The sequence below is a fragment of the Sturnus vulgaris genome, chromosome 2 (assembly GCF_052056855.1).
Source record: "Sturnus vulgaris isolate bStuVul1 chromosome 2, bStuVul1.hap1, whole genome shotgun sequence".
NCBI lineage: Eukaryota > Metazoa > Chordata > Aves > Passeriformes > Sturnidae > Sturnus > Sturnus vulgaris.
The window spans coordinates 4440319-4464586 of record NC_142244.1 but is presented as its reverse complement, the minus strand read 5'-3'; the positions used below and the strand labels follow the sequence as shown (position 1 = coordinate 4464586).

The following is a 24268-nucleotide window of genomic DNA, read 5'->3' as shown; positions in this document are numbered from 1 at the left end:
GTGACGCCCCCGGCCCGGCGGGGCCCAATGGGCAGCAGCGGGGGCGGGCGCTGCCGTTCGAATAAGAGCGGCCGCGGCCCGGATCCTGGCGGCTTCGGTCTGGTACAGGACCATCAGTACGACTGGAGCCCCGGCGACGCCGAAGACGATCACGATCCCCGGCCACGGTCACGGTACGGGGAAAGCTGAGGTCACCCGCGGGGCGGGCCTGGTGGTTCCTTCGGCGGGGCTCAGGGCCGCTGAGCGAGGCTGTGCCGCAGGCTGGCAAGGTTCGAAACTCTCGGGCCGGCGGGGCAAGCCTGTGGCACAGCCTCCTTCTCGGGCCAAGCTCAGAGGCGTCCTTCCCTAAGGACGAGGGGGTCCCGGCCGGAGCCTTGTGGCTCGGGCGTGTGGTTCTTCGTTTCCCGGGGCTTGGTAAAGTCGGAGCCTCCGCCAGCGGCACTCGGCGGCCGCGCTCCTCGCGGGTTCCTCTGCTGCCCCCAGCGCCGATTTGAAAGAACCTTTTCCTTGTGCCCTTCCTGTGCCGTGCTCGGGGCAGCCCCATCCTGCGGCCCTGAACCTCCTCAGGCAGCCCAGACGCTGCGGAGATGACTTCCGAGGGTCTCCGGAACAGCAGCGAGGGGTGAGCGTCCCTTCCTCGCCCGACTCCTCCCTAGTTTAGCTGGCGGCCCGTAGGGTCCGGTTCCCGTTGAATCCGTGAGCGCGGGGTGTGTGCGTATCGGGGAGAGTTTTTCAGGGGTCAGCTGGGATATGACTCCAGTCAGATTAGAGGGAGACGTAGCATTGGGGGCCATTCTCTGCCTAGCCCCCGGCTTTTCCTGAGCTGCGCTGGGGCCGAGAGCGGGTCTGTGCCGGCCCCACCAGCTCTCCGTCACTCGGGGCCTGGGCAGGGTGACGGCCGCGAGCGCGCCCAGGGCCGGACGATTCCCCATGGCGGGGCGCCGGAGGTTTCTGTGCCGTGCGCCTTTAACGAGCACGGCCCCGGCGCGGTGACGTGGGATGGCCCAGGGCCAGGAAGGGGAACCGCCGCCTGCCAGCCCCGCCGAAGAGAAGCTCAACAACTTTTCTTTTGTGCGTGGCCGCTGGTTCCCCGGCCCTCCCCGGCTTGCCAGCGCTCATGGCGGATTAACCCCAGCGCGCCGACGACGGCCGCGCGGCCCCGGTAAGGCCCCAACAAAGACTTTCTGCCTCGTCCTTGTTTTGTTTTCCACGGGGCTGGCGCGGAGGAGGGGGAGGGAGGCGGGGGCGGCGAAGCTCAGCTCGCCCAGCTCCCGCCGCCGCGTACGGCTCCCGGCCCAGTGCCTCGCCAGCCCCCGAGGTGCGGGTCCCCGGGGCCGCGGGTGGCCGCGCCGGGCTCGCCAACATCCGGGCGCTCGGGTCGGCGGCTGCTCTCCCCCTCCGCCCCGCGCCAGCTGCGGGCCCGGCCGTGCGCGGGCCCTGCCGTGGGTCGCTCACCCCGCCTGGGTGCTTCCCGCACACGGAGCCCTGGCCTGGGACAGCCCGGGGCCCGCGGGCGCGTCCCCCCGGCGCGCTGGCACGTCGGGAGCTCCGGAGCGCGGGCTTGCGTAACGCCGTGTTGTGACCGGAGCGGCGCAGGGGAAAGCGAGGAAGGACAATGCCGCCGCGGCTGCCGCCACCTCCGGGCTCCTTTCCCGATCCCCACCGCCCCCCTGCAGCTGCTCTCTTCGGGGATGCGGCTGGAAGGCGCTCACGGCCGCTGGCGGGCTCCCCAGCCACTTCCCGCCTGCCATCACGAATGGCACGTCCTCACGGCGGGTCATGGCGTTGTCTCAGATGCTCAGGGTGGCCAGTGTCACCAGTGACAAGCCAGGCTGTGACCGCGGCAGGAGCGGGTGGCCCTGCCCGTCCAGATCTCACACCAAGGCACCAGTGTGTTGCTGCTTCTGGTAAAACCCCGCTCGACGCTGGTGGAACATGATTTTCTCCGAGGATCTGCATTCAGTGCTGTACGAATGCTTTTGCCCGGTACCTTTGGGTGGATTATTTTTAAGGAAAGGTCTTGGCTGTGCCACCGAGTGGAAGGACAGTAGTTGTGGAGTTACCCAGCGATGGGACAAGGAGCTGGGTTTTAGCCCAATTGGAGGGAGGACCTGTCGTGCTGAGGATCCCGTGCTTTCCAGCTGGGCTGACAGCAGTGGGAGCTCTGTAGTCCCCAAAGCCACCATGACTGATTGGCTATGCTGTGCAGAGCAGCTGCAGATCCCGACCAGGCTCTTGTCCCATCGTGGTGCAGGTGTCCAGGTGCAATACAGGGTGAGGAGCCTCACCTCATCTAGGTGACTTTTTGGCTCCCAGCAGTCCTCTCCCCTGGAAGACTACCAGGGTGGCACTGGGGGCAGCCAGCATGGAGGCAAAGGTCGCTGTGAAGGGGACGTGGCAGTGATCCCAGATCGCGTCAGGGCAGCTCATCCCTGCTCCCACCCAATGCAGCGATGTCCGGCGAGCTCCCTGTGCCTCCAGCAGGTGGTTCTTTCACTAGCAGCAGTGAGAAGGGGAGCTGGCAGCACTTCAATGGCTTGGCCACTGCCTTGCCAGGCAAGAAATGTTAATGACATTTGGAGGTGAGAGGGAGGGAAGAAGGCAAAAAGGAGAATGTGGACCCCGAGCAGCAGTTTACCATTGACACCTTGTCAGGATCCTAATCTGTGGGAGTGGACCTGGCTGCTGCTCAGCGTTGCTCCCCACTCTGTGCCTGTGGGGAAGCAGGAGGATGCTGGCTGCTCCCACACAGCTGGCCAGATGCTGGGACACATCCTCCCTTGGTGGGCACAAATCCCTGATGCTGGGTGCAAATCATTTAGTAACATAATTACTATACTTTACCTTTTTTATTGGCCCCCCACCTTTGTTGGTGTTTCTAGGTCTGGGCAGGGACCTGACAGGCTGGCCACGATGTCTCTTCACAGCGCAAGAGTTGCTGCTCTCCTTGCTTGGGTAAGTCCCCCCTCCTCTGCTGGAGCTCACTGCATAGGTGGGACACGCTGCTGCCAGCACTGGCAGCTTTGGGGCACGATGCTGGAGCTTGTGACAGGAGGGATTGTGGCTGGGGCAGGTCCTAGGATAGCCCAGTTCCTACTGGGCAGGTGGGTGTTTGCAGGAGAAGCCTTGCTCACATTTCCTGTTGAGTAACCAGAAAAGCTGGAATGGCTTGGTCTGGTCATGGAAACTGCCTGGGAGATGGAGCTGAGCCTGAAGCAGGCAGCAGCTGTACTGTAAAGGGATTGTTGGATCTGTCTCACAAAGCACTGCTGTGTCCAAGCGAAAACTCATAGAATGGTTTGGGTTAGAAGGGGCTTTTAAGCTCATTCAACTGAAACGCCCTGCCATGGGCAGGGAGACCTCCCACTAGACCAGGTTGCTCCAAACCACATTCAGCCTAGCCTTCAACATTTCTAGGTATGGGGCAGCCACACTTCTCTGGGCAACCCTCACAGGGAAGAAGTTCTTCCCAATATACTATCTAACCCTGCTCCCTGTCAGTGGGAAGGCATTCCTTCTTGTCCTGTCACTCCAGGCCTTTGTCCAAAGTCCCTCTCCAGCTCTTTTGGAGCCCCTTTAGGCACTGGCAGGGCTCTAAGGTCTCCCTAGAGCCTTCTTTTCTCCAGACTGAACACCCCCAGGTCTCTCAGCCTCTCCAGAAAAGAGGAGCTCCAGCAGCTTGATAAATGGGACCTGTGCCAGACTTCCAGATGTGGAACTGTGGGGATCACGTTCCTTGGGAAGGGGTAGTTTGAAGGGGTAGATTTACTTTCACACCCAGACTAGTCTTGTTGTCCCTTGCCAGGACTGGAGGTGGTGGGCAGCACAGCACAGTGTTGTCTTGGTTTCTGCCTGCCTTCTGACTGTCCCACCCCATTTATAGGTGAACAGCACAAAGGTTTGTCCTGATCCCCTCAATAATCTGTCCCAGCTCCAGGACTGTAGTGTCTTCATCAGAATTATCCACAAAATGTGAGTATGGGGAGCTGTGTGTACATTTCAAACCACACAGCTGGGTCTGAGCTGCCTCCTGGAGCCATGGCCTTGGCCCCCAGGAGCTAAGGGGCTCTCTTCTTGGGCAGGGTGGGAGTGGGAGTCTTGGGGTATTTATTCCTCCTCTGGCATATGAGATGCTGGGATCTCCACCTCCTCTGTGCCACTGCACAGCTGGGGTCTGCCTGCAGAGCTGTTGGGTCCCACAGAGCTGCCCAGGGAATGTTTTGGTCACTTGAGAATGTCAGACAGAATGTCCTGTCATTTGAGACTTGTTATCACATCTGGCACTTTACATCTGGGTTTGCCTCTGGCATTGAAGACCTGAGTGCTGCTGCCAGTGCCACAGCTGCACAGATTTTTCATTTCCTTTGATGCTGCTCTGGTGAGGGAACAGCCCAGCAAGTTCTGAGTGGCAGCCTTGGGATCCTGAGGAAGCCTTTTATCTGGAAAGCAGTGTAAAGAATGACAGTTTCTGCCTCATGAAGTGCTTCTGTTGCCTGGGGATGTCAGGTGGCTGCTGAGTATAGTGTGGTCAGGATGGTTCCTGTTTACTCCATCCTGGGACCTGCGGTGAGAGGAATGCCTCCTTCAGGAATTGTGTTTGTTGCCTGGGAGCAAGGGGCAACTAAAATCTACAGGCCATAATGGGCATCAAGAGGTGGGGCAAAGCCTGGTGGTTAAGGAGCTGGCTAAATAAATTGAGAGGGTGTGAAGCTGTCATGCATTGCTTTCAAACCTTTCCGGTGGGAGGCTCGCTGGGAGCCTGTCTGCTATGATTACCTCCTGTGTGGGGTGAGGAGAGCCTGCCTGGAGCAGGGATCTGCCTGCAGTGGGTGGGGAGGAAGGAGCTGCCTGCACCACAGATATATTTAGTCAGACCTGGTTAATCTCCTGGGTCTGTGCTCTAGCTCGGATTAGTAGGGATCCCGGTGGCGTGTGCTCTCTAAAGAGGCCTGGCCATTGCTTGATCAAGTGGGGTGGCAGCAGGGCAGCTGCCCCAGCAGCTGGCTGATCTGTGGAGCTCCTGGTGGCACCAGGAGAAGTCCGTGAGAAGGAGCAAATCCTCGTGGCAGCCCCTGTCTCTGGCCAGGTTTCTGTTTTTGGCACCTTGCTAATAAGAGACAGTACTGAAGCAATGCTGGTCAAGCATGATTGGTGTGGGTTTTGGGCATGCTGTTTCTGAGCTGCAGAAATGGGTTCAACGACCCTTGTGGGTCCCTTCCAACTCATGATATTCCATGTACTGGTGGCTGCTCAGGAAGAGTGTAGTCACAAATGAGTTCAGCCTTCCTAAAATGCAGCAAGAAAAGCCTGAGGTTCCATGCATGGACTGGCCCCTGAGGTGTTTCCTGGCCAGTGGGGCCACCACAAGCTCCCTGTGCTGTGCCGGATGCCAGGGCTGGCAGGCAGAATAGGAAGCAGTGCGGGGGGAGTGTCAGCTGCCCAGCTCCAGCTGCTCTCCCAGCAGGGAGATTCCAGGGGATTCCGCTCCCATGCGTGGTGTGGTTGGCCCTGGCTCTGCTGGCCCTGGTGTGGGAGCAGAAGGCAGAGCAGTGCCCCAGAGCCACCCCCTGGCTCACCCCCTCAGTGAGCCCTGCTGCACAAAACTCAGCATTGGTCTAATGCCTCCAGAAGGAGTTAATGCAAACCCTGCACTCTTCCAGCCACGGGAGCAAGGAGGGGGAGTCTGTGCTGGAGCAGCCGCTGCCGGAGAGGATCTCCTTCATCCATGGTTTCCTGCAGAGTAAGACCCTCCGTTGGTGCTGGGGAAAGCAACTGCCCCTGCTTGGTGCCCCTGACCTCTGAGGGAATCTGGTCTGCTGTCTGTAGCTTCCCCCTCCACAAACTGACCCCCCCCACCTCACGTCAGCAGCTTTGCTGAGGTGCCAGCAGCTTTCCTGCAGCAGCCTGTGGAAGGGAAACCTTCCTGATGGGAAACTCCCAGATGGAAATCCTTGCCAGAGCCTGGATTCAGAGCAAAGGAGGTCCTGGGTGTGAAGGGCAGGGTGCCAGTGGCTGCTCTGGTGATGCTGCCTTGGAGCAGCTTTCCTAGTTCCTTGAGTCCAGGTACTCAAGCTCTTCAAATCCCAGTGGAAAACCTTTACCCAAGCAGAAATCCTGGGACGAGAAATGGGAAGTATCTCACACTCTTGCTCAGCCTTTCCTGGAGGGAAGATACCATATCCCATCCTCCAGAGATGGAACTCTCTGTTTGTGCTGATGTTGAGGGGAGATGCCAAGGTGGGGAGGCTGGGGTTTAGTGGGGGCTTCAGAGAGGGGAATGAAAGTTGGTCAGAGTTAATGGCCAAGGCTGACCACTGGGATCTGAGCTCTGGAGCCCATCCTGCCCCATGTCCCTTCTCCTTGGGGATGCATTACAGTGCCCTCCTGGCTATGAGTGTCACCTCAGGGGAGGCAGCATACATTCCCTGTACGACTGGAAATTCTGCTTCATGTTGCAGAGCACTGCAGGCACAAATTGGCTGCAGAGAACCTGGTCTCTGCACAGAAACTCCTGGATGGAGATGAGCTGGCGCTGGCCAAGGTAACTGCATGGCATGTTTTAGTCCCACCAATGTGCTTGTGACTGGCCAGGGCTTAGTGATGCCTTTCCTGCCTTGCTCAGGTGGCCGTGCTGCTCCTGTATCACACCTCCGTGAGTTCCAAGAACCCTGGGGACTGGTATGAATTTGACTACAAGACCCAGGTAATCCCTTTGGGGTTTCTCCTCTGGATCTGGGGTGTAGGGAGAAGCAGTGGTGCCTTTGGGGGAGGTGCTCCGAGACTTGCTTTCCTTGGTCCCATTGAAAGACAGTGTGGAGTGAGCACTGTGGTGCTCACTGGTGGTTTTGGGCTATCAAAAGCTTGTAGTGGCAAGTGTGGGCAGCAGCACAGGCAGGCAGGGAGCTCCCCATTACCCCATGCCTTCTGTGCTGCTGCCTGTGACCTGCAACAGAGCCACTAACTCTGCAGCTCCTCCAACACAGGTTGAACTGGCATCAATCCTCAAATTTGTGCTGGATAACGAGGAGTGCCTGAATGAGAATCTGGAGCCATTTCTGCAGAGGAAAGGTAAGTGCTGGGCCCTGACTTTTCCTCCTGTTTGTGCTGCAGCCATAAAGAGAGCTGCACTACCCAGATGCCTTCAGCTACAAAACAGTGCCCTGTAAACTCCAAGGGCAGGGTTGCCTTAGACCTGCTGGTACTCAGCAGTACCTCAGCCTTTCCCTGGAGGAGTGGAGCGGGTGGGATGCTGACAGCTGACAGTGGAGCAGAGTTGCAGGGGAAGTACTGTGGAGCAGGAGGGATGAGGATGTAGGGCAGCTTTATGGTTTCCTCAGTTGGGCTGTTCCATCCCCACTGGAATTTGTGGTTCCTGTGCCCTTCAGATTTCAGCTGCTCAGCCTCTTAGATATTAAAGATCACAGCCTTCTTCTCCCTTTTTATTTCCAGCAGAGCCATCCTCATCCGGTGTGTCCAGCAGCAGCTTTGAGGAGCATTCCCCACCGTTCTCTCTCCCGCACAAGCGAGAGGTGCGTTTCCTGGAGCTGCAGAAGATCGCCACCTTCCCCAGCACCAAGTACGTGCCCTGCCTCCTGTCTGCCAGGGGAAATGAGGAAAGGAGGGACATGATGTGGGGATGGATGGCGGGGGTAAGCTTGGGCTCGAGCTCCTTTTAGAATCATGGAGTCATTCAGGTTGGAAAAGCCTTCTGTGAGACCATTGAGTCCAGCTGTGCCCCCAGCACTGTCAAGGCCATCACTAAACCATGTCTCCATATGTCACATCTGCATAGTTTTTGTAAATCCCTCCAACCATGGGAACTCTACCACTGCTATGGGTAGTCTATGCCATGGCTGGACAACCCTTTCAGGGAAGGAATTTTCCCAATATCCAGGCTAAACCTCCCCTGGCACAAACTGAGACCATTTCCTGTTGTCCTGTCCCTTGTTACCTGGGAAAAAAGACCAACACTAAACAGGCCTTACCCTCCTTTCAGGGAGTTGTAGAGATTGAGAAGGTCCCCTCTGAGCCTCCTTTTCTCCAGGCTGAGCCCCCCAGCTTCTCCTCATCAGACTCATGCTCCAGACCCTTCTCCACCTCTGTTATCCTTCTCTGGACACAGTACAGCACCTCAGTCTTTTCTTGTGAGGGGTTCAAGACTGATTGGAGGTGCCTCACCACTGCTCAGTACAGGGGGGCGGTCACTGCTTCAACCCCGTGGGACCACACTGTGGGTGACACAAGCGGGGATGGCCACCTGGGCATGCTGGAGGTGGTTTTTGCCCAGCATTTAGAGGTTGGTGATAGTACAGGCAGGAGGAGGAGCATGGCTTTTCTACTCAAGTGATGTGGCATCAAAGCTATTTCTGTGAACCTGATGCCAAAATGATTTTTGCTTTTGTATTTTCTTCATACATATTCATAGCTCTGTAGACTGTTATTTAGTTACACAGTTCCTATCTGTCTCCAGTATTTTTCCTACCCTGACAGAAAGACAAAACACATTCCAAAAACCCTATCCTAATCTTGGTTCTTTTGGGAACCAAGGATGAGCCACCCTCCCAAGACACTTTCCCATAAACAACTAGCAAAAGGAGGGCTCTGGAAGAGGGTTGAATCAGAAGGGGGAGGAACTGCTGCCTTAAACCTCTAGGAACAAAACAACATACATACAATTTCAATATAGGAGGTAATATAAAAGCTGGTCTTTAATTGGAGGCCTCCAAGGACATCTTTCCATATTTGCCCCTGGAGGCCTTCAAATAAAGAGCAGCTTTTATATTACCTCCTTTATTGAAATTGTCTCATATGTGTGTTGTTTTGTTCCTAGATTTTTAAGGCAGCAGTTCCTTGGGGAACCAGGCAGGAGAACCTATCCCAGAGATGGGGGTGGCAGAGTGGGTCTGGCTGCCTGGGGCCTGGACTGGCTCAGGATAATCCAGCTGTGTGTGTGTGTGTGTGTGTCTCCCTGCAGCCTGCCCAGCACTCCATCTTCACCCATGGGGGACATCATGCAGACCCCCCAGTTTCAGCTGCGGCGGCTGAAGGAGCAGCTGGCTTTTGAGAGAGAGAACCGAGAAGAGCTGGAGGTGGAGGTGGCGGAGAATAACAAGCTCGTCATGGAGAAGGGTCAGTCACTAGCAGGACATCCTGAGGTGCGAGGAGGGGGGTCTGTGGGGCAGAGATCTCCCCTTGTTTCTCTGACTTTTCTGTTGTGACCCCACCACAACTCTGCTCATGTATAGTCCATCGTGCCAAGCCACAAGTGAGACTCCAGGTTCCTTCTTCTGTCTTGTATTCCCTTATATATCCTGAGCAACAAAAGCCATGACTGAAGCAACACCTATGTTGAGCAGCAGCACTGGTAGTCGGGCTCTTTGATCTCCTCTTGCAGAGGGTTTCTGTGCAGAAATGCTCTTGTGGGGGCTTCAGGTGATATGAAAAGTTGGTAATGGGCCCTTTCTTGCCCTTTCCCCAGATGCTCAGATCACCACGATGCAGCAGCGGATTGATCGCTTGGTAAAGCTCAATGAGAAGCAAGCTGAAGACCGTCTGGAGCCCAAAGAAATTGAGGAGTTGAGGGAGAAGAACGAGAGGTAATCCTCCAGGAACGTCCACTCCTTCCTCCTAGGTGGGACCTTGTCACTCCCACATCCCCAGAGTCTATGTTGTCTGTCTCTTCCCTAGCAGTGCATGAAACAGGGGAGAAAGCAAACCACCTTCTTGTTCCTCTGCTGCTGTGCCCTTGGGAGAAGACAGCAGGCACAGAATCAAGAGAGGGTCTGGGTTGGAAAGGACCTTAAAGTTCATTCAGCTGGAACGCCTTGCCATGGGCAGGGACACCTTCCAGCAGACCAGGTTGCTCCACGCCCCCTCCAACCTGGCCTTGAGTGCTTCCAGGGATGGGGCAGCCCCAGCTTCTCGAGACAACCTGTGCCAGGGCCTCACCACCCTCTCAAAGAAGAATTTCTGGACAATGTCCCATCTAACCCTGTCTTCTGTCAGTTGGAGGCCGTTCCCTCTTGTCTTTTCACTCCAGACTCTTGTCCAAAGTGTCTCTCCAGCTGTCTTGGAGCCCCCTTTAGGTGCTGGAGCCTTCTCTACTCCAGGCTGAACACCCCCAGGTCTCTCCCAGCCTGTCTCCAGAGCAGAGTGGCTCCAGCAGCCCTTGGAGCAGCTCCACATCTTTGAGATATGAGAACCCTAGAGCTGAAGGCAGAATCCCCTCCTGCCTTGCTGCTCATGCTATGCGATCAGTCCATGACACGGCTGTGCCGCCATCATGCTGCCCATGCCCTCAGGGCAGGTATGGCCTGCAGCCCATTTTTATTGCAGTGGGCATGGATCCAGTCCCAAACCATGCAGCCTGTTCTAACAGCCCACTCTTAACTCAAGCTCTGCATGGGAGCAGCTTTTCTGTTACGTGAAAAGAGTGTGCTGCCCATATGGGTCCCACCTGCCCTGGAAAAGGGGAAGCTTTCAGGGTGATCCTAAAACTAACTCCAGCCCCTTTCCCAGGCCTTTACTTTGATCCTATGTACTGGGCTCCGTCACACACTTGAAATCACCTGTCACATTGCGTTCTGATCTTTGCTCTGTCCCTGTGCCATTGTTTACTCAGGAAGGCTGCCCAGCCTCCACTGGAAGTGCCGTGTCTTTTTGTCCTTTCCTCACTTATTCCCCTTTGCAGGGGTGTGGCTGGAGTCCCACAGCTGCCTCTGCCCTCAGTTTGGAGCGGCTGGGCTTCTGCAAAGCACAAACATTGCTTATCTCTGCTCTGCTTTGCCACCTGTTGGGACACACCTTTAAAGCTGTGTTGATGGTAGAGTCACAGCAAGGCATGGAGATCCCTTGTAACCTTGAGTTTCCTTGGCAATATCCAGCAGCACTGATCCCTGGTGATATCCTTGCCTGCCACCAGCATGCACCCCCTCCTTAACCACCTCCTTTCCCACAGCCTAGTGGGGCGCCTGCATGAGGCCTTCAGGCAGTGCCAGGACCTGAAGACTGAAAAAGCCCAGATGGACCGAAAAATCAACCAGCTCTCCGAGGAGAACGGGGATCTTTCCTTCAAGGTATGGGATGCAGTGTCCTCTCTGTGTCCCTACAGGCCAGTTGGTTGTGATGGAACCCAGGGGAGAGTATTTGATGGCAGTGCCAGATGCTGGGATGTTTATGGTTCTGCTAATGTGATCTTTGAGCCAGTGACCAAGCCTGCCTTGGGCTCTGGATCCTGATCCAAATAGGAACTGTGGTGGGGGAATGGGGACTGGGTGGAGCTGCCTGCACGTGGTGAGCACCCAGAACCCAGGATGGCCATGTGTGCTGCAGCTCTTGGGAACGGGGAGTAGGCAGGGCCCTGGACAGCAAAGGCACACTCTGACCCTCTTCTGCATTGGGTGGATTTTCACTTGGCAGCTACGGGAGATCGCCAGCAATATGGTCCAGCTTCAGCGAGCCCTGAACGAGCTCTCGGAGGAGCACAACAGTGCCATGGCACAGTCGCAGGAAAAGCAGCGACAGCTGGAGAAGGAGCTGCATGCTGCCCTGCAGGATAAGGTCAGGGGGCCTGGGGAGTGGTGCGTGCCCCCCTGCAGCTTCCCCATAGCCCCCCCAGCTGGGGGACATGCCAACTGCAAGCAGGGTGCAGCAGCTAGGAGCCTCCTGCCCATTTGTGCCAGCACATGGGGAGAAGCTGTGTAATTGTCAGCTCCTGGGGGAAGCCTCTCCCTGTTCCCAGGAAGGTTTTCCCATGGTGGGGCGGGCTGTTGTCCTTGCAGTGGGGAGAGACAAAGCTGCTGCAAAAGCATGGTGTCAGTACTGACTGGGTGGCTGTGCCTCTCCTTGGTTGGTTGGCTTTTCTGTCTTGCACCGTGCTCAGTCCCATCTCTGTCCCCAGAAATGCTCAGAAGAGAAAATCGAGATTCTACAGGGAAAGATTTCTATGCTGGAGGACCAGCTGGCCAAGCTGGAGGAGTGCAGCACCCAGGAGAAGGGAGAAGTCATGGGTGACATTTTGAAGGTATACTGGGGCTCCTGGAGCAAGGGCTCAAATGGTAAACTACTCCATTTGGAGAGAGCAGCAGGTGCCAGGAGATGCATGGCAGAGCCTGCTGCTCTCTGCTGCTGGATAGGGAATGTGGGGCTGAGCCCATCTTTCTCTGGGAGAGCCCCTTTTGGGCTGAATTTGGAAATACTGCTCCCAGGGAACTGGTGGCTCCCCCAGCCTCCCAACATGAATTGGTTGTGAAGAGAACGTCTCCTGCATGGTGAGAAAAAGGTGTTTGGTCCAAGGGAGCAGAGTGTACAAGGCTGAGAGGAAAGCAAGGTGTGCTGAGAGTGTGATGGGAGGGAAGGCAGGCACTGGGCAGCTCCCAGTGGGATGCAGCATGTGGAGCTCTTGTGAGCATGTTGGCTACAGCTTGAATAACACCTAGGGGGTGCATATTTTGTCCCTGTAGTAGTCTGATCTTGGCTGGGCACCAGGTGCCCACCAAGCCCTGCTATCACTCCCCTTCCCAGCAGGACAAGGGAGAGAAAAATAAGATGGAAAAGAACTAGTAGGTTGAGATAAGGCAATTTACTAAAGCAAAAAAGGAAAAGTGAAAGTTTATGTATGTATAAGCAAAGAGAAAATTTAATCTCTACTTCCCATCAGCCAGTGATGTTTAGACACTTCCTGGGAAGCAGCGCTTCAGCACATGGAGTGGTTGCTCCAGAAGGCAAAAATTAAAATAATGAATGCCCCCTGTTCTTCCTACGTCCCTTAGCTTTTATATCTCAGCTGACACCATATGGTGTGGAATATCCCTTTGGTTTATTTGGGTCAGTTGGCCTCATTGTGTCCCTTGCCAGCATCTTCCTGACTTGCTGGGGGGGGAATGTCAAGAGTTCATTTTCTCCTAGAAGCTTTCACAGTGCTGTGCTTTGCATGGGTAGCTGGAAAGGTGTTGATAACACACCAGTTTTGGCTGCTGCTGAGCAGGACTATCTCTCTGTCTCAGTCAGACCCAATTCAGTCTCTGCTCTTCTCTTTACCAGCTAGAGGAGCTGAAGCAGGAGGTGTCCAGCCTCACTGCCAAACGAGTGCAGCTGGAGGAGGAGAAGCAGCAGCTGGACAGCCTTGTCACCAGTCTCCAGAACTCCCTGTCTGAGAGCCACCGGGCCCGAGAGAGGCTGAAGCGAGACCTGCAGGCACGGGCTGCTGAGGACCAGGCCGAGAGGCTGGCTGCCCTCAGTGCCCAGCATGAGCAGACCCTGCGGGAAAGAGACTCTGCCCTGCAGCAGCTCCAGCAGACCAACGCATCCCTGAGCAGCCAGCTGCAGGCTGTAGATGAGGAAAAGGCTGCACTGAGCCACAAGGTCGGCGAACTGGAAGCCCAGATCCTGGAGCTGGGTGCCCAACGGCAGCAGGGAGTGGCAGCAGAGGCACTGAAAGCCCAGCTGCAGGAGCTGGAGGGCAGGCTAAAGGAGAGCCAGCAGAGGCTGGCTGAGAAGGAGAAGCTGGCCCGGGAGAACAGCCGCCTGCAGGAACAGCTGCTCTTCCTGGAGGAATCCCTGCGGAACACTGAGGGTATATTGGAGGATGAGAAGAGACGGGCAGCTGAGTGCCTGGAGGGCAACCTGGCCAGGATTGCTGAGCTGGAGGCAGAGAGACAGCAGCTGGTTCAGGACCGGGAGGCAGCTCTGCTGGAGCGGGGTGAGGAGCTGGCCACACGCCAGGTGCTGGAGGAGAGCCGGGAGCAGCCCACGGGAGCCACTCCTGCTACCCGAGGGGAGGACGAAGAGTTCAGGCGGCTGAAGGAGGAAATGCAGGCGCTGAGCCGGGAGCACAGCCGGGCCTGCCAGCAGCTGCAGGCTGAGCAGGAGAAGGTGGCTGTGCTGGAGACCCAGGCAGAGCAGCTGGCTGGCCTCCAGGCTGACCTGTCCAGTGCTCAGGCATGGGCAAAGGAGAAGGAGAACGAGGAGCAGAAGCTAAGGGCTGAGATTTCCTCCCTGCAGGAGAAGATGGCTGTGGCAGAGCAAACAGCAGCCCAGCGTGTGGCCAAGCTGGAGGCGGATGCCCAGAGAGCTGCTGAGGCACTGGAGGGAGTCTCCCAGCAGCTCTCCCAGGAGAAGCTCAAATCCAAGGAGCTGGAAGGCACTGTGGATCAGCTGCGGATTGCAGAGAAGGAGCTGGTGTCCCTCCGCTCTGCCGTGCAGGAGAAGGAGAGCTGGAAGGAGCAAGTGTCCCAGTGTCTTCAGGAGATGGAGAGGAAAAACAGCCTGATCAGCAGCCTGGAGCATGAGGTCTCCATCCTCCATCGCCAGGTGACGGAGAAGGAAGGGGAGAGCAAGGAGCTGAAACGCCTGATCCTGGCTGAGTCAGAGAAGAGCAAGAAGCTGGAAGAGAGGCTGCGGGTGCTGCAGACAGAGATGGCCACCGCGGCCTCCCGTGCAGCCGAGAGGTGCTCATTGATGAAGGTGGAGGTGCAGCGGTGCCAGGAAGAGATGGAGAAGCAGCGGATGACCATCGAGGCCCTGAAGAGGGACCGCCATTGCCAGAGCGAGCGGGAGGATGAGCTGCGGCAGGAGGCCAAGGTCTGCCAGGACAAGTGCCTACAGAAGGAGCAGCTCCTGGCTGCCCTGCAGCAGAAGCTCGACAGCGCTCAGGCTGAGCGTGCTTCCCTGGAAAGCCAGCACCACCAGGACCTGGAGCAGAGAGTAAAGGCCATGTCCACGCTGCAAGCTGAGCTAGCGCAGGCCAAGCTGGAGGTGGCTGAGGTTCCGTCACTGCGGGAGCGGCTGGCAGAACAGGACCGGGCCATTCAGCGGCTGCAGGCTGAGGCAACAGAGGCAGGGGCGCAGCTGGCAGGGCTGCAACAGGCCAATGCTCGGCTGGCCGAGGAGAACCAGGGGCTCAGCAAGAGCCGCAGCCAAGGGCAGCAGCAGCTTGAGGCGCAACTGGGCCAGGTCAGGGAGCGGCACATGCAGGAGCTGGAGCAGCTGCAGGCAGCATCTGAGAAGCTGGTGACCAGCAGCAGGCAGGAGGCTAAGGAGGCAGTACAGAAGCTGGAGGACATGAAGAAGGAGTATGAGAGCAGCAAAGCGGCAGCCCTGGAAGAGAAGAAGAAACTCCTGGAAGAGAAGCAAAGACTGACAACTCAGGTAGGGGTGCCACTCCCAGCAGGGCTGTGAGTGGGGGAGCCCTCCTGGAAAAGGAGGGTGTTCAGCCTTCTGCACACCCCTGAATTCATGTCCTGCTCAGCACAAGGACTCGGGGTGTGGGACACATTCCTAGGTATGAAAGGGACTGTCACAGTGAGGTGCTGGAGTGTTTCCAGAGAAGGGCAGCAAAGCTGGGGAATCATCTGCAGCACGAGTTTGATGAGCAACAGCTAAGTTGCTAGATGGGAGGCTAAGCCTGGAGAAAAGCAGGCTCAGGGAGGACCATCTGTCCCCTGAAAGGGTGAAACAGCTCCCTGAAAAGAGGGTGCAGCCAGATGGGGGTTTCCCAGGTAACTTGTTCTCCCAGTTAAGAAGTGAGACAATAGGAAATGGTTTCAAGTTGTGCCTGGGGAGGCTTAGGTTGGATATTAGGAAAAAATCCCTTCCCTGAAAGGGTTGTCCAGTCAAGCCACAGTCTGCCCAGGGCAGTGGTGGAGTCCCTATCCTTGGAGGAATTTAACAGACATGTAGATATGGCACTTGGGGACATGAATTAATGGTTGTCTTGGCAGTGCTGGGGCAATGGTTGGATCAGTCTTAGAGTCCAAGAGTCCATCTTAGAGATTCACCTCTACCTTTTGTGCTTTTGCAGGTAGAGCAGCTGGAGATAATGCAGAAGGACCAAACTAAGCAGGTAACACACAGGAAGTGCTGGCTGCTTAGTGACAGTGCACAGCCCTCCTCATGTCACTTCCCGCTGGAGCCACCCTTTCCTCTTGTGAACTGTTCACAGTATGGACCCAGGCATGGGGCACTTGGCTCCTGGTGTCTGAGCACCTTCAGCTCCAGGGGGGTAGCAATAGGGGTCCTATCCTTTGGTGCCTGCAACTTGGCATGGCTTCTCACGTGCCCTGTGGCAGCACACGCAGCAAGTGGCTGCAAGGAGCATCCAGGGCTCCTCAGTGTAGGACTGTCAATGCTGTGATGGCTTCCCCCTCACCTTTAACCAAGGCTCAGCTCTTGGCACAACTGGTAGGAACACCTGTGCTCAGCATGGTCCAGATGTGGCTAGAGCAGAATTGATTTCAGATGTGGTAGGAGTTAGCATTTGGGAAACAATGCTGGAAAAGCCCCATTTCCCTGTCCAGTCCCAGCCAGAGCTGCCCAAGACTCTGCAGAGGCCTTTTGGCTATGTCTAGGGGGCTAGGGGCTCCTCAAGCATCTGCTGGAGCAGGGAGAGCATGGTCAGACCAGAACTTGGAACAGCAAGTTCTACCTGTGTCAAGAGTGCTGGATGACTTGTGGGACTCCAGGTTGCAAGCACTGGGGCACTGGGAACTTGACATAGGCTTTGCTTCCAGCATGTGGCTGCTCCTTACTTGGGTAAGGAACTTGGATGCTGTAAGGACTTAACATGGGGTGACTGTCACCTTGCCATGGGTGACAGTCCTTGGCCGTGGGGGGAGCTGAACGGTTGCCCTGTGGCAGGAAATTTCTTCATCGTGCCTTAGAGCTGGCTAGAGAGGAGAGGATGTGCTCCTCCACAGGAAGATGATAGTTTTGTGCCTGGAACTGGTATCACCATGCCTTTTTCTTCCAGGTGGAGGAGCTGAACAAAAAGCTGACTCAGCATGAGAAGGCCACCTCTACCCAGCAGCAGAAAATTAAGGTAAAGAGGGACCAGAAACCTGGGGGCTGAGCCCTGGAGCTCTTGGTGCTGCCAGGGGGCTTCTGGGTTGCCTCTAAGCCAGCCTCTTCCCTGCCTATAGGCACTTGAAGGGGAGCTGCAGGCAGCAGTCACCAGCCATCAGGAGAAGGTGGCAGAGCTGCAGGCACAGCTCACCCAGAAGGAGCAGGCAGCTGAGCACTACAAAGGGCAGGTATGCTAGGGGCTAGCATGGCCCTGTTGTCCCTGACTCTGCTGGGATACTTGGACAGGATTCCTCTGCTTTACATCCTAGATGGAGAAGGCAAAAAGCCATTATGATGCCAAGAAGCAGCAGAACCAGGAGCTATCAGAGAAGCTAAAGGCCATGGAGCACGTGCAGAAAGAGAACACAGAGCTTCAGAGCAAATCAGAGAGGCTGGCCAAGGAGCTACAGCAAAGCATCCTACAGGCCAAGGAGTCTGAGAGGAGCTGCAAGAATCTTACCAGCCAGATCCACAGCCTGGAAGCTCAGGTGGGCATGGCATAGTGGAGTTTCACCCTTTTTATACTCATCTCTACCACCACCTCATTTAGAGGATAGATCCATCCATTCCTCCCTGCTTCCCATTCAGGTGGAGGTTGCCAAACGACAGGTGCAGGAACTCAGCAAGTTCCAGGTGATGACTGCCACAGCAAAGGGACAAGAGACTTCGTGCCAGAGTGTGGCTGACCAGAGCACTGATAGCCTTGATGAGGCACAGCTGCTCAACTCCACCAGGTACCAGATCAATCTGCTTCCAGCACCCCAAAAATACACTGTTCCTGATGACCTGGTAAGCCTGCTGGTGCTATCCTCATCTCCTGTCTCTGCAGGAAGGTTACCAGCTCTCAGTTGGACGTCTCAGTGGTGCCATCAGACAGCGAAGAGTCACTGCTGTCTCAGCGGCTGCCCCAGAGGAAGTCTTCCCTGGAGAGTCTCTACTTTACCCCCATACTCCGCGAGACGCCGTCGAAACTGGAGAGCAGTGCCAACTTCCCGGGTGACTTCTCGCTCGACTCCGGATGCAAGACCCGCTCAGCCCGGCGCCGCACTACCATCAACATCACCATGACAGATGTGAGCAGGGGGGCCCTCTTGGGGAGTGCAGGGATCAGGAGCAGCACTGCAGAGGGACCCAGGGTGCTGGGAACTGAAAAGCTGAACATGACCTGTCAATGTGCACTGGCAGCCTAAAGTCCAGGCATGTCCTTAGGTGATCCCCAGCGCAGTGGGAAGCGGGGCAAGGTGGGGATTCTGCCCCTCTGCTCCACTCTGGTGAGACCCCACCTGCAGAGCTGCTTCCAGCTCTGGGACCCCAGCATCAGAACGACATGAAGCTACTGGACGACAGAGGAGGTCACAGAAGCTCTCCAAGGGCTGTAGCCCCTCTGCTCTGGAGACAGGCTGAGAGAGTGGGGGGTGTTCAGGCTGGAGAAGAGAAAGCTCCAGGGAGACCTTAGAGCCCCTGCCAGTGCCTAAAGAGGCTCCAAAAGACCTGGAGAGGGACTTTGGACAAGAGCCTGGAGTGACAGGACACGGGGGAATGACTTCAAAGTGACAGAGGGCAGGGTTGGATGGGAGAAATTCTTCCCTGTGAGGGTGGCAAAGCCCTGGCACAGGTTGCCCAGAGAAGCTGTGATTGCCCCATGCCTGGAAGTGTTCAAGGCCAGGTTGGATGAGGCTTGGAGCAACCTGGTCTAGTGGAAGGTGACACAGCCAAGGAAAGGGGAGGTAGAAGGAGATTATTTCTAAGGTCTGTTCAGCCTAAACCCATCTGTGATCCCCTCATGTGTGGATTTTTCTCTCCTAGAAACAGGCAGAGTCTGAGGAACTGGTCTGTGTCAAGAACATCCCATTAGCTCAGTCCACAAAAACTTCTTCCCCTGCTAAAGGCCGTCTGCGCTCAGGTGCCTCCACCCGTTCCCTCACCAGCTTCCCCTCCCAGGAAACTCTTGCAAAGCTGGAAACCTCCTCCCCAGAGAAGAGCCCTGGCAATTCAGGATTGTTGGGCCTCCCTGGGTACCGGCCGGTCACCCGTAGCTCCCTGCGCTTGCAGCGGACCAGTGGCTCCAGCCTCGGTGTGTGTGGGCAGGGTAGGCACTTAGACTGCTGGCTGTGGGGTTCTGCCCTGGCTTGGGGGAATCAGGTGTTACCTGGGACGTCCCTCATCATTCCTTGCTTTGGATTTAGGCCGGAGCACCCTGAACCTGGGCATGTGCCAGGATGAGCCAGAGCAGCTGGAAGACTGGAACCGCATTGCAGAGCTGCAGCGGCGGAACCAGGCCCGCCCTCCCCACCTGAAGACCAGCTACGCTGTAGAGAGGGTAAGGGACAGGAGGGGGAGGTCAGGCAGCCCCTTCTCCAGAACTGGTGTTTGGGAGGCAGTCTGGGAACGGACAGTGCCCCTCAGCAACATCCCCACATCCCCTCCCCAGCCCTCCACCTCCTTGGGAACCATCACGGATGAGGACGTGAAGATGGGGGACCCAGAAGAGACGCTGCGACGTGCCAGCATGCAGCCCTCCCAGATCATTGCCACCAGCAGCCAGTGCAGCAGCCAGGCCAGCAGCATCACTACCCGGCAGCGGAGGAAGCGCCTCTCGGAGGAGACCCACCAGGGCCTGGACACTCCCCCGGTGAGCTCAGCCCAGTCCTCCATCACAGCACCCTACTGGGAACAAACAGGCGTTCCAGGTTTTGAGGGAGCTGCTGTGGCCCCGTGGCTAACACCCCTGTTGGCCACATGTTCCCATTGATCCTGGATCCCAGTGGGCACTGGTTCCCAGCATCCAGTGGTGTGTCTACTACTTGTGATGCTCCCAGTGCTGGCAGGGAGGTCATTCCAGAGGCAAAGGGCTGAGGCCTTTGCCTTCCCTGGGCACTGCTACCCTCGCTCCCACCATCCCCTCCCTGCAGCCCCTCAGTTCCCTCATTGCTGCCAGCACAAGAGCAGGGTGACCCTCAGATGACAGTACTAACTAGTCCCGTTTTCCAGTCCAAGAAGCCGACCAGCTGCTTCCCACGGCCCCAGACCACCCAGGACCGCAGTGAGCAGAGTGGCTCCCAGGTCAGTCAAGAGAGTGAGCGGCCAGCCTCAGCCACACAGGTAAGCTTCAGAGAGAAAAAGAGGGATCAGGAGGGACTCCTCTGCCCTGCCCACCCTGAGCTAATGGTCCTGCCCCTCCTCTGCAGGCTCAGAGGCGCCAGTCCATGGCGTTCAACATCCTCAATACCCCCAGGGAGCTGGGGAGGCGCCTGCTGCGCCGAGCAGTCGCCCAGAGGAGCACTCCCACACCCTCCACCAGCAGCGGCACCCGCCGCTCACCCCGCATCGCCACCGCCAAGTCCCCCAAGGGCAAGGTAGGTACTGCCTGACCCCCTGGCACTTCTGAGCTTATGCTCACCCCTGTGGCCCCAACCTCTTCCTTGGGTTCATACAGGCCATGGGAAAAGGGGGACAGTCTCTGCTGTCTCTGGGGTGCCATGGCAACAGCAGGTCCCAGCAAGGGCCCTGGTCATGTCCATGGTCCCTAACATCTCATCTCACTCTGTCCTTTCCAGGCCAGTCGCCAGTCACGCAAGGAAAAGCCATCCTGAGGTTTCCCCAGTCCCTGCGTTGCTGGCTCTGCCCTGGCCCCCACCTGCACCCCCTCACCTCTCCCTGTCCCACCAGGGCCCAGGAGCACAGAGGGGGAACAGGTGGGGCAACCCACATGACTGCCTTGCACATCCCACTGACAACTGTGGGGTGCCCTGGGCATGGCAAGGCCCCCTTGCCCTTCCTGCACCCACTGTCAGCCTAAACCCTTCCGGGACCCAGGGCAAGGGGATGTGCAGGGGTTGAGGGCTAGAAAGGGTGCAGGGGCTGGCACCAGGCTGTGGCTGGAGGGACTAAACTCTCCCCAGGGAGATCCTGCAGGCCCAGTAACAGGGACAGAGGTGAAACTTAGAATCCCTAGGGCTACCACCCCCGCTCCCCGTGTGTGGGACTCCCCCACCTGCCCTGTTCTCCTGCTCCTCCCAGGGAAGCTGAGGCAGCATTTTTAAATGTTTCTACTTGTAAATAAAGTGTATTTTTCACTTGCTCTGGAGGTCCTGGCTTCCTCCTCCTACAGTCCACATGCATTCATCAAGGCCTGCGGGGATGAAAAGCAGGACCTCCTCCTTGTCCTGTCACTGGCCCCATGAACTACACACAGAGTGTCCCAAGGCACGATGCTCACCCAGGGAACCTTCTGTAGCACCAAGCAGTCACAGCACAGATTTCTCTTTCTTCTTTTTCTCCTTTAAATTATTCTTCTCCAGTAACGACTCCTGCCATTACAGTGCTTCAAACCCCACCAAACCTGGCCACGGGGCTGGAAGCACCTCCTCCATCCTCACACCAGCCTTGCCACAAATGTCTGGGGCTGCAGTGTCTCTGTCTCTTGGTGTACTGCAGGTTCAGCCCCCAGGGGTGGTGACACAGGGTTTGTCCCCAGCTCTGCTGTCCTACTGCAGGCCCTGAGGTGAGGACAGGGCCTCTAGTGTCTCCCCACAGTTGCTGGCGTGCTGCTCCACCTCTGCCACACCAAAGGGCAGCTGACAAATTGGGCAGGACACCCAGGCATCAGGAGACAAAGTCCAGGCTGTGGTGGGGTCTTCTCCACACTGAGAGGCATGTGTGGGGAGGAGATTCAGTGGGAAGCAGCCTGTGGAAAGGGAAGGGGATGTGGTTATCAGAGGTTCACTGGTGTTGGGATGATACAGGGTTTGGATTGATACCCTCCCTGATTGTTCTCATGGCAGCCTGGGAATACATTGTGATGTTCCTCTAGTGCCAAGGCACCAGCAGGAGCAATAGGTCCCAGCTATAGTACTGCCACCACTATCCCCATCTGCTGCTCAGTGTCCCCTAGCCACCAGAGGACACCCCTGCCAAGCACCCACCTGAGCAGATAGGGCAGACACCTATCTCTCCATCACTGCTGGCCTGGCCCCTGTCATTCCTCCTGACGTGTTTCTCTCGGGGGCCACAGGCTCGGGCTCTTCCTTTCACCTTGCGTGTCCTTGAGGTGGCAGCTGGAGCCCTGCAGAGGGTCACATGCTGAAGGCACTCTATGCCACATTGTGCCAGCCCAAAAGAGTGAAGGGCTGGGCCCAGAACTGTCTGGGAAAGACTGAGAGCAGTAAATGGCAAGGGTGAGGGCAGGAAGAAGACAGTGAACCATGGGATTACCTGCCAACAGAGCTGGGAGCACAGTGCCTGTCCCGCTGCCTGCAGGTGCTCGGAAGAGCTGCAGGGACATCCAGTGCAGAGCCTAGGGAAGAGCGGAGAGTGGGGAATCACAGAGAACGGTTTGGGTTGGAAGAGATTTTAAAGCTCATCTAGTACCAAGCTCCGCCCCCCACCATGGCATGGGCAGGGACATTTTCCACTAGACCAGGTAGCTCCAAATCCCATCAAACCTCAGAACACTTCCAAGGATGGGACAGCCATAGCTGCTCTGGGCAACCTGAGCAACCTATTTTACTACCCTCACAGGGAAGAATTTCTTCATAATATCCCATTGAACCTGTCTTCTGTCAATTTGAAGCCATTGCCCTTGTCTTGACCTCCCAGGCCACTGTCCCTCTCCAGTTCTTTTGGAGCCCTTTTAGGCACTGAAAGAGGCTTCTCAGTTCTCAGAACCTTCTTGTCTCTAGGCTGAACAGCCCAGGGTGCCTCAGCCTGTCATCACAGCAGAGGGGCTCCAGCAGTCAAGTACATCTCCATGACCTCCTCTGAACTCATTCCAGTTGCTCTACACCCTTCTGACGTTGAGGATCCCAGAGCTGAAGGCAGCTCTGCAGGTGGGGTCTCACCTGAGCAGAGCAGAGGGGCAGAATTCCCCCTTGCCCTGCAACCCACAGTTGGCTGGGACCAGCCCAGGAGATGGCTGTGCAGATTCACCCACCTGGCACTGCGGGACCTCCTGCATCCTTGGCTGACAGCTCCGGGTGAGCCCCCAGAGTGCTCGTGCCAGCTCTTGGCCTCAGCACCTGGTTCCGTGCTGCCAGCAACACCATCTGGGCAGAGCGGCTGAGGTGGGCCGGGCTCCAGGCAGCCCCTTCCAGCTTCCACAGGCAGTTCTTCAGCTGCTCCTCCTCCTTGGATCTCCTGAGAATAGGGAGTGTCAGCCTCGCAGGAGAACAAAGCTGATGGGAGCTGGGGCTCTGGGGTACAAGGAAGCACCTCAAGGAGGTCAAGGCCACACTGTGCAGGGACAGGATGAGGTGGACCACACCAGGTCACTTACAAACATGGTTCAGGAAAGGAAGTCCGGTGAAAGGCAGGGCTGGAGCACAAGGGTCTGTCTGAGAGCTCAGCATCCTCCTGTGGGACAAGGGGAGGCCCCAGGCAATTAAGACAGGTATCATGTGCCCACCAGTCTGGGCACAGCCCCTAGCTCAGCCCAGCAAGCATCTCCCGGGCTTTCCATGGGGCACAAGTGGTGCCTGTGGAGGAGCAGCCCCTTCCTGCTGCCTCGCCATGGAGAGGGATACATGGAGGTGTGAGAGACACTTACTGTGTCCAGGGGTGGCCGGGGGGGGTCAGGCTCCTGCTCCTGTGGTGTGCGCAGGCGAATGAAGGAGAGCCCGAAGCGGCTGCACGGGCTGAAGGGCTGGCTGCAGGTGAGCCGCACGCGGTCCCACTTCTGCCCCACTGTCAGCTCCGAGAAATCTGCTGTAGGGAACAGCAGCTGGGGTGGATAGGGCACAGCACTGACCACCGTCCCAACACACTCCTACCTCTGCCTGTTGCTGTGCCACCCAGGACATCTGGGGGATTATGGGCACAAGAGAGGCTGGGGCAGGGAAGCAGAGCTGGTACAGCTTTCCTGAGGCCATAAACAACCCTGACCCCTGGTCTACCTGTCCTCCTCTACCCTCCTATCCTACTGCTAACCCCATTCCATCACCATCCCCCCTAATCTGCTCCATCCCACCACCAGGCCCACAGCTCTTCCCCATGCCTTTGTCCTTTGGATCCTTTACCTTCCTTAAACATCCGTACCCCACAGCGATTCTGGTCCAGCTTCGAGTCAGCTGGTGTCATCAGTGTGACAGTGGGCACCAAGGTGAGATAGGGCTGGTCACAGGTCCATGAGGAACGTCCAACCTCAATCTGCAGAAAGGCGCAGCCGTAGTTCCCTGGGAAACAGAAAGAAGGACGGGGCGAGGGGGTTGAGTGCTGCTGACCCCACTGTGGGGCACAGCCCTGGCTCCTGCACGGGGGTGGGGGACAGGGAAGTACCAACGTCAACGTAGCCAATGGGACTGGCTCTCTCTAGTTGTAGCTCCACACTCAGCTGCCTGCTGCGCTTCTTGGGGCAGCCAAGCCAGGGCCGTATGCCATCCTCACTCAGCAGATTCTCTGCCGGGTACTTGGGGTCCTGTACACACAGCAGGGA

At 57.1% G+C, this 24268-nt stretch overlaps 2 protein-coding genes across 12 annotated transcripts in view; one reads left to right on the top strand and one right to left on the bottom strand.

Annotated features, from left to right (window-relative positions):
* The first annotated feature begins 389 nt into the window (after positions 1-389).
* NUMA1 (nuclear mitotic apparatus protein 1) lies at positions 390-20920 on the top strand. 5 transcript variants are annotated; one of them, XM_088157263.1, is made up of 26 exons: positions 390-622; positions 2883-2955; positions 3884-3972; positions 5661-5740; positions 6459-6541; positions 6623-6703; positions 6984-7068; positions 7453-7576; positions 8975-9129; positions 9479-9596; positions 10958-11075; positions 11419-11559; positions 11900-12022; positions 13042-15147; positions 15800-15841; positions 16748-16816; positions 16917-17027; positions 17109-17327; positions 17428-17573; positions 17669-17912; positions 18646-18928; positions 19026-19159; positions 19271-19471; positions 19831-19941; positions 20028-20195; positions 20397-20920. In XM_088157263.1, the coding sequence occupies exons 1-26, from the start codon at positions 588-590 to the stop codon at positions 20430-20432; spliced, it is 5175 nt and encodes a 1724-aa protein (XP_088013389.1). In that variant the 5' UTR covers positions 390-587; the 3' UTR covers positions 20433-20920. The 5 variants fall into 5 exon arrangements, with proteins under 5 accessions (XP_088013389.1, XP_088013378.1, XP_088013399.1 ...); XM_088157252.1 differs by having other exon boundaries at positions 391-622; positions 7450-7576; XM_088157273.1 differs by lacking the exon at positions 390-622 and adding an exon at positions 1020-1162 and having other exon boundaries at positions 7450-7576.
* XNDC1N (XRCC1 N-terminal domain containing 1, N-terminal like) overlaps positions 20893-24268 on the bottom strand; it is a 4667-nt gene continuing 1291 nt past the window's right edge. For 4 of the 7 annotated variants that reach the window (XM_014882073.2, XM_014882072.2, XM_088157317.1 and 1 more), the window contains exons 3-10: positions 24112-24250; positions 23853-24008; positions 23384-23541; positions 23114-23190; positions 22772-22974; positions 22054-22135; positions 21765-21904; positions 20893-21526 (exon numbers count right to left, since the gene is read on the bottom strand). In XM_014882073.2, the coding sequence (XP_014737559.2) occupies positions 21327-21526; positions 21765-21904; positions 22054-22135; positions 22772-22974; positions 23114-23190; positions 23384-23541; positions 23853-24008; positions 24112-24250 (1155 nt within the window). In that variant the 3' untranslated portion in view covers positions 20893-21326. The remainder of the gene's footprint in view (positions 21527-21764; positions 21905-22053; positions 22136-22771; positions 22975-23113; positions 23191-23383; positions 23542-23852; positions 24009-24111; positions 24251-24268) is intronic. The other 3 variants (XM_088157342.1, XM_088157351.1, XM_088157331.1) reach the window with 1 other exon arrangement.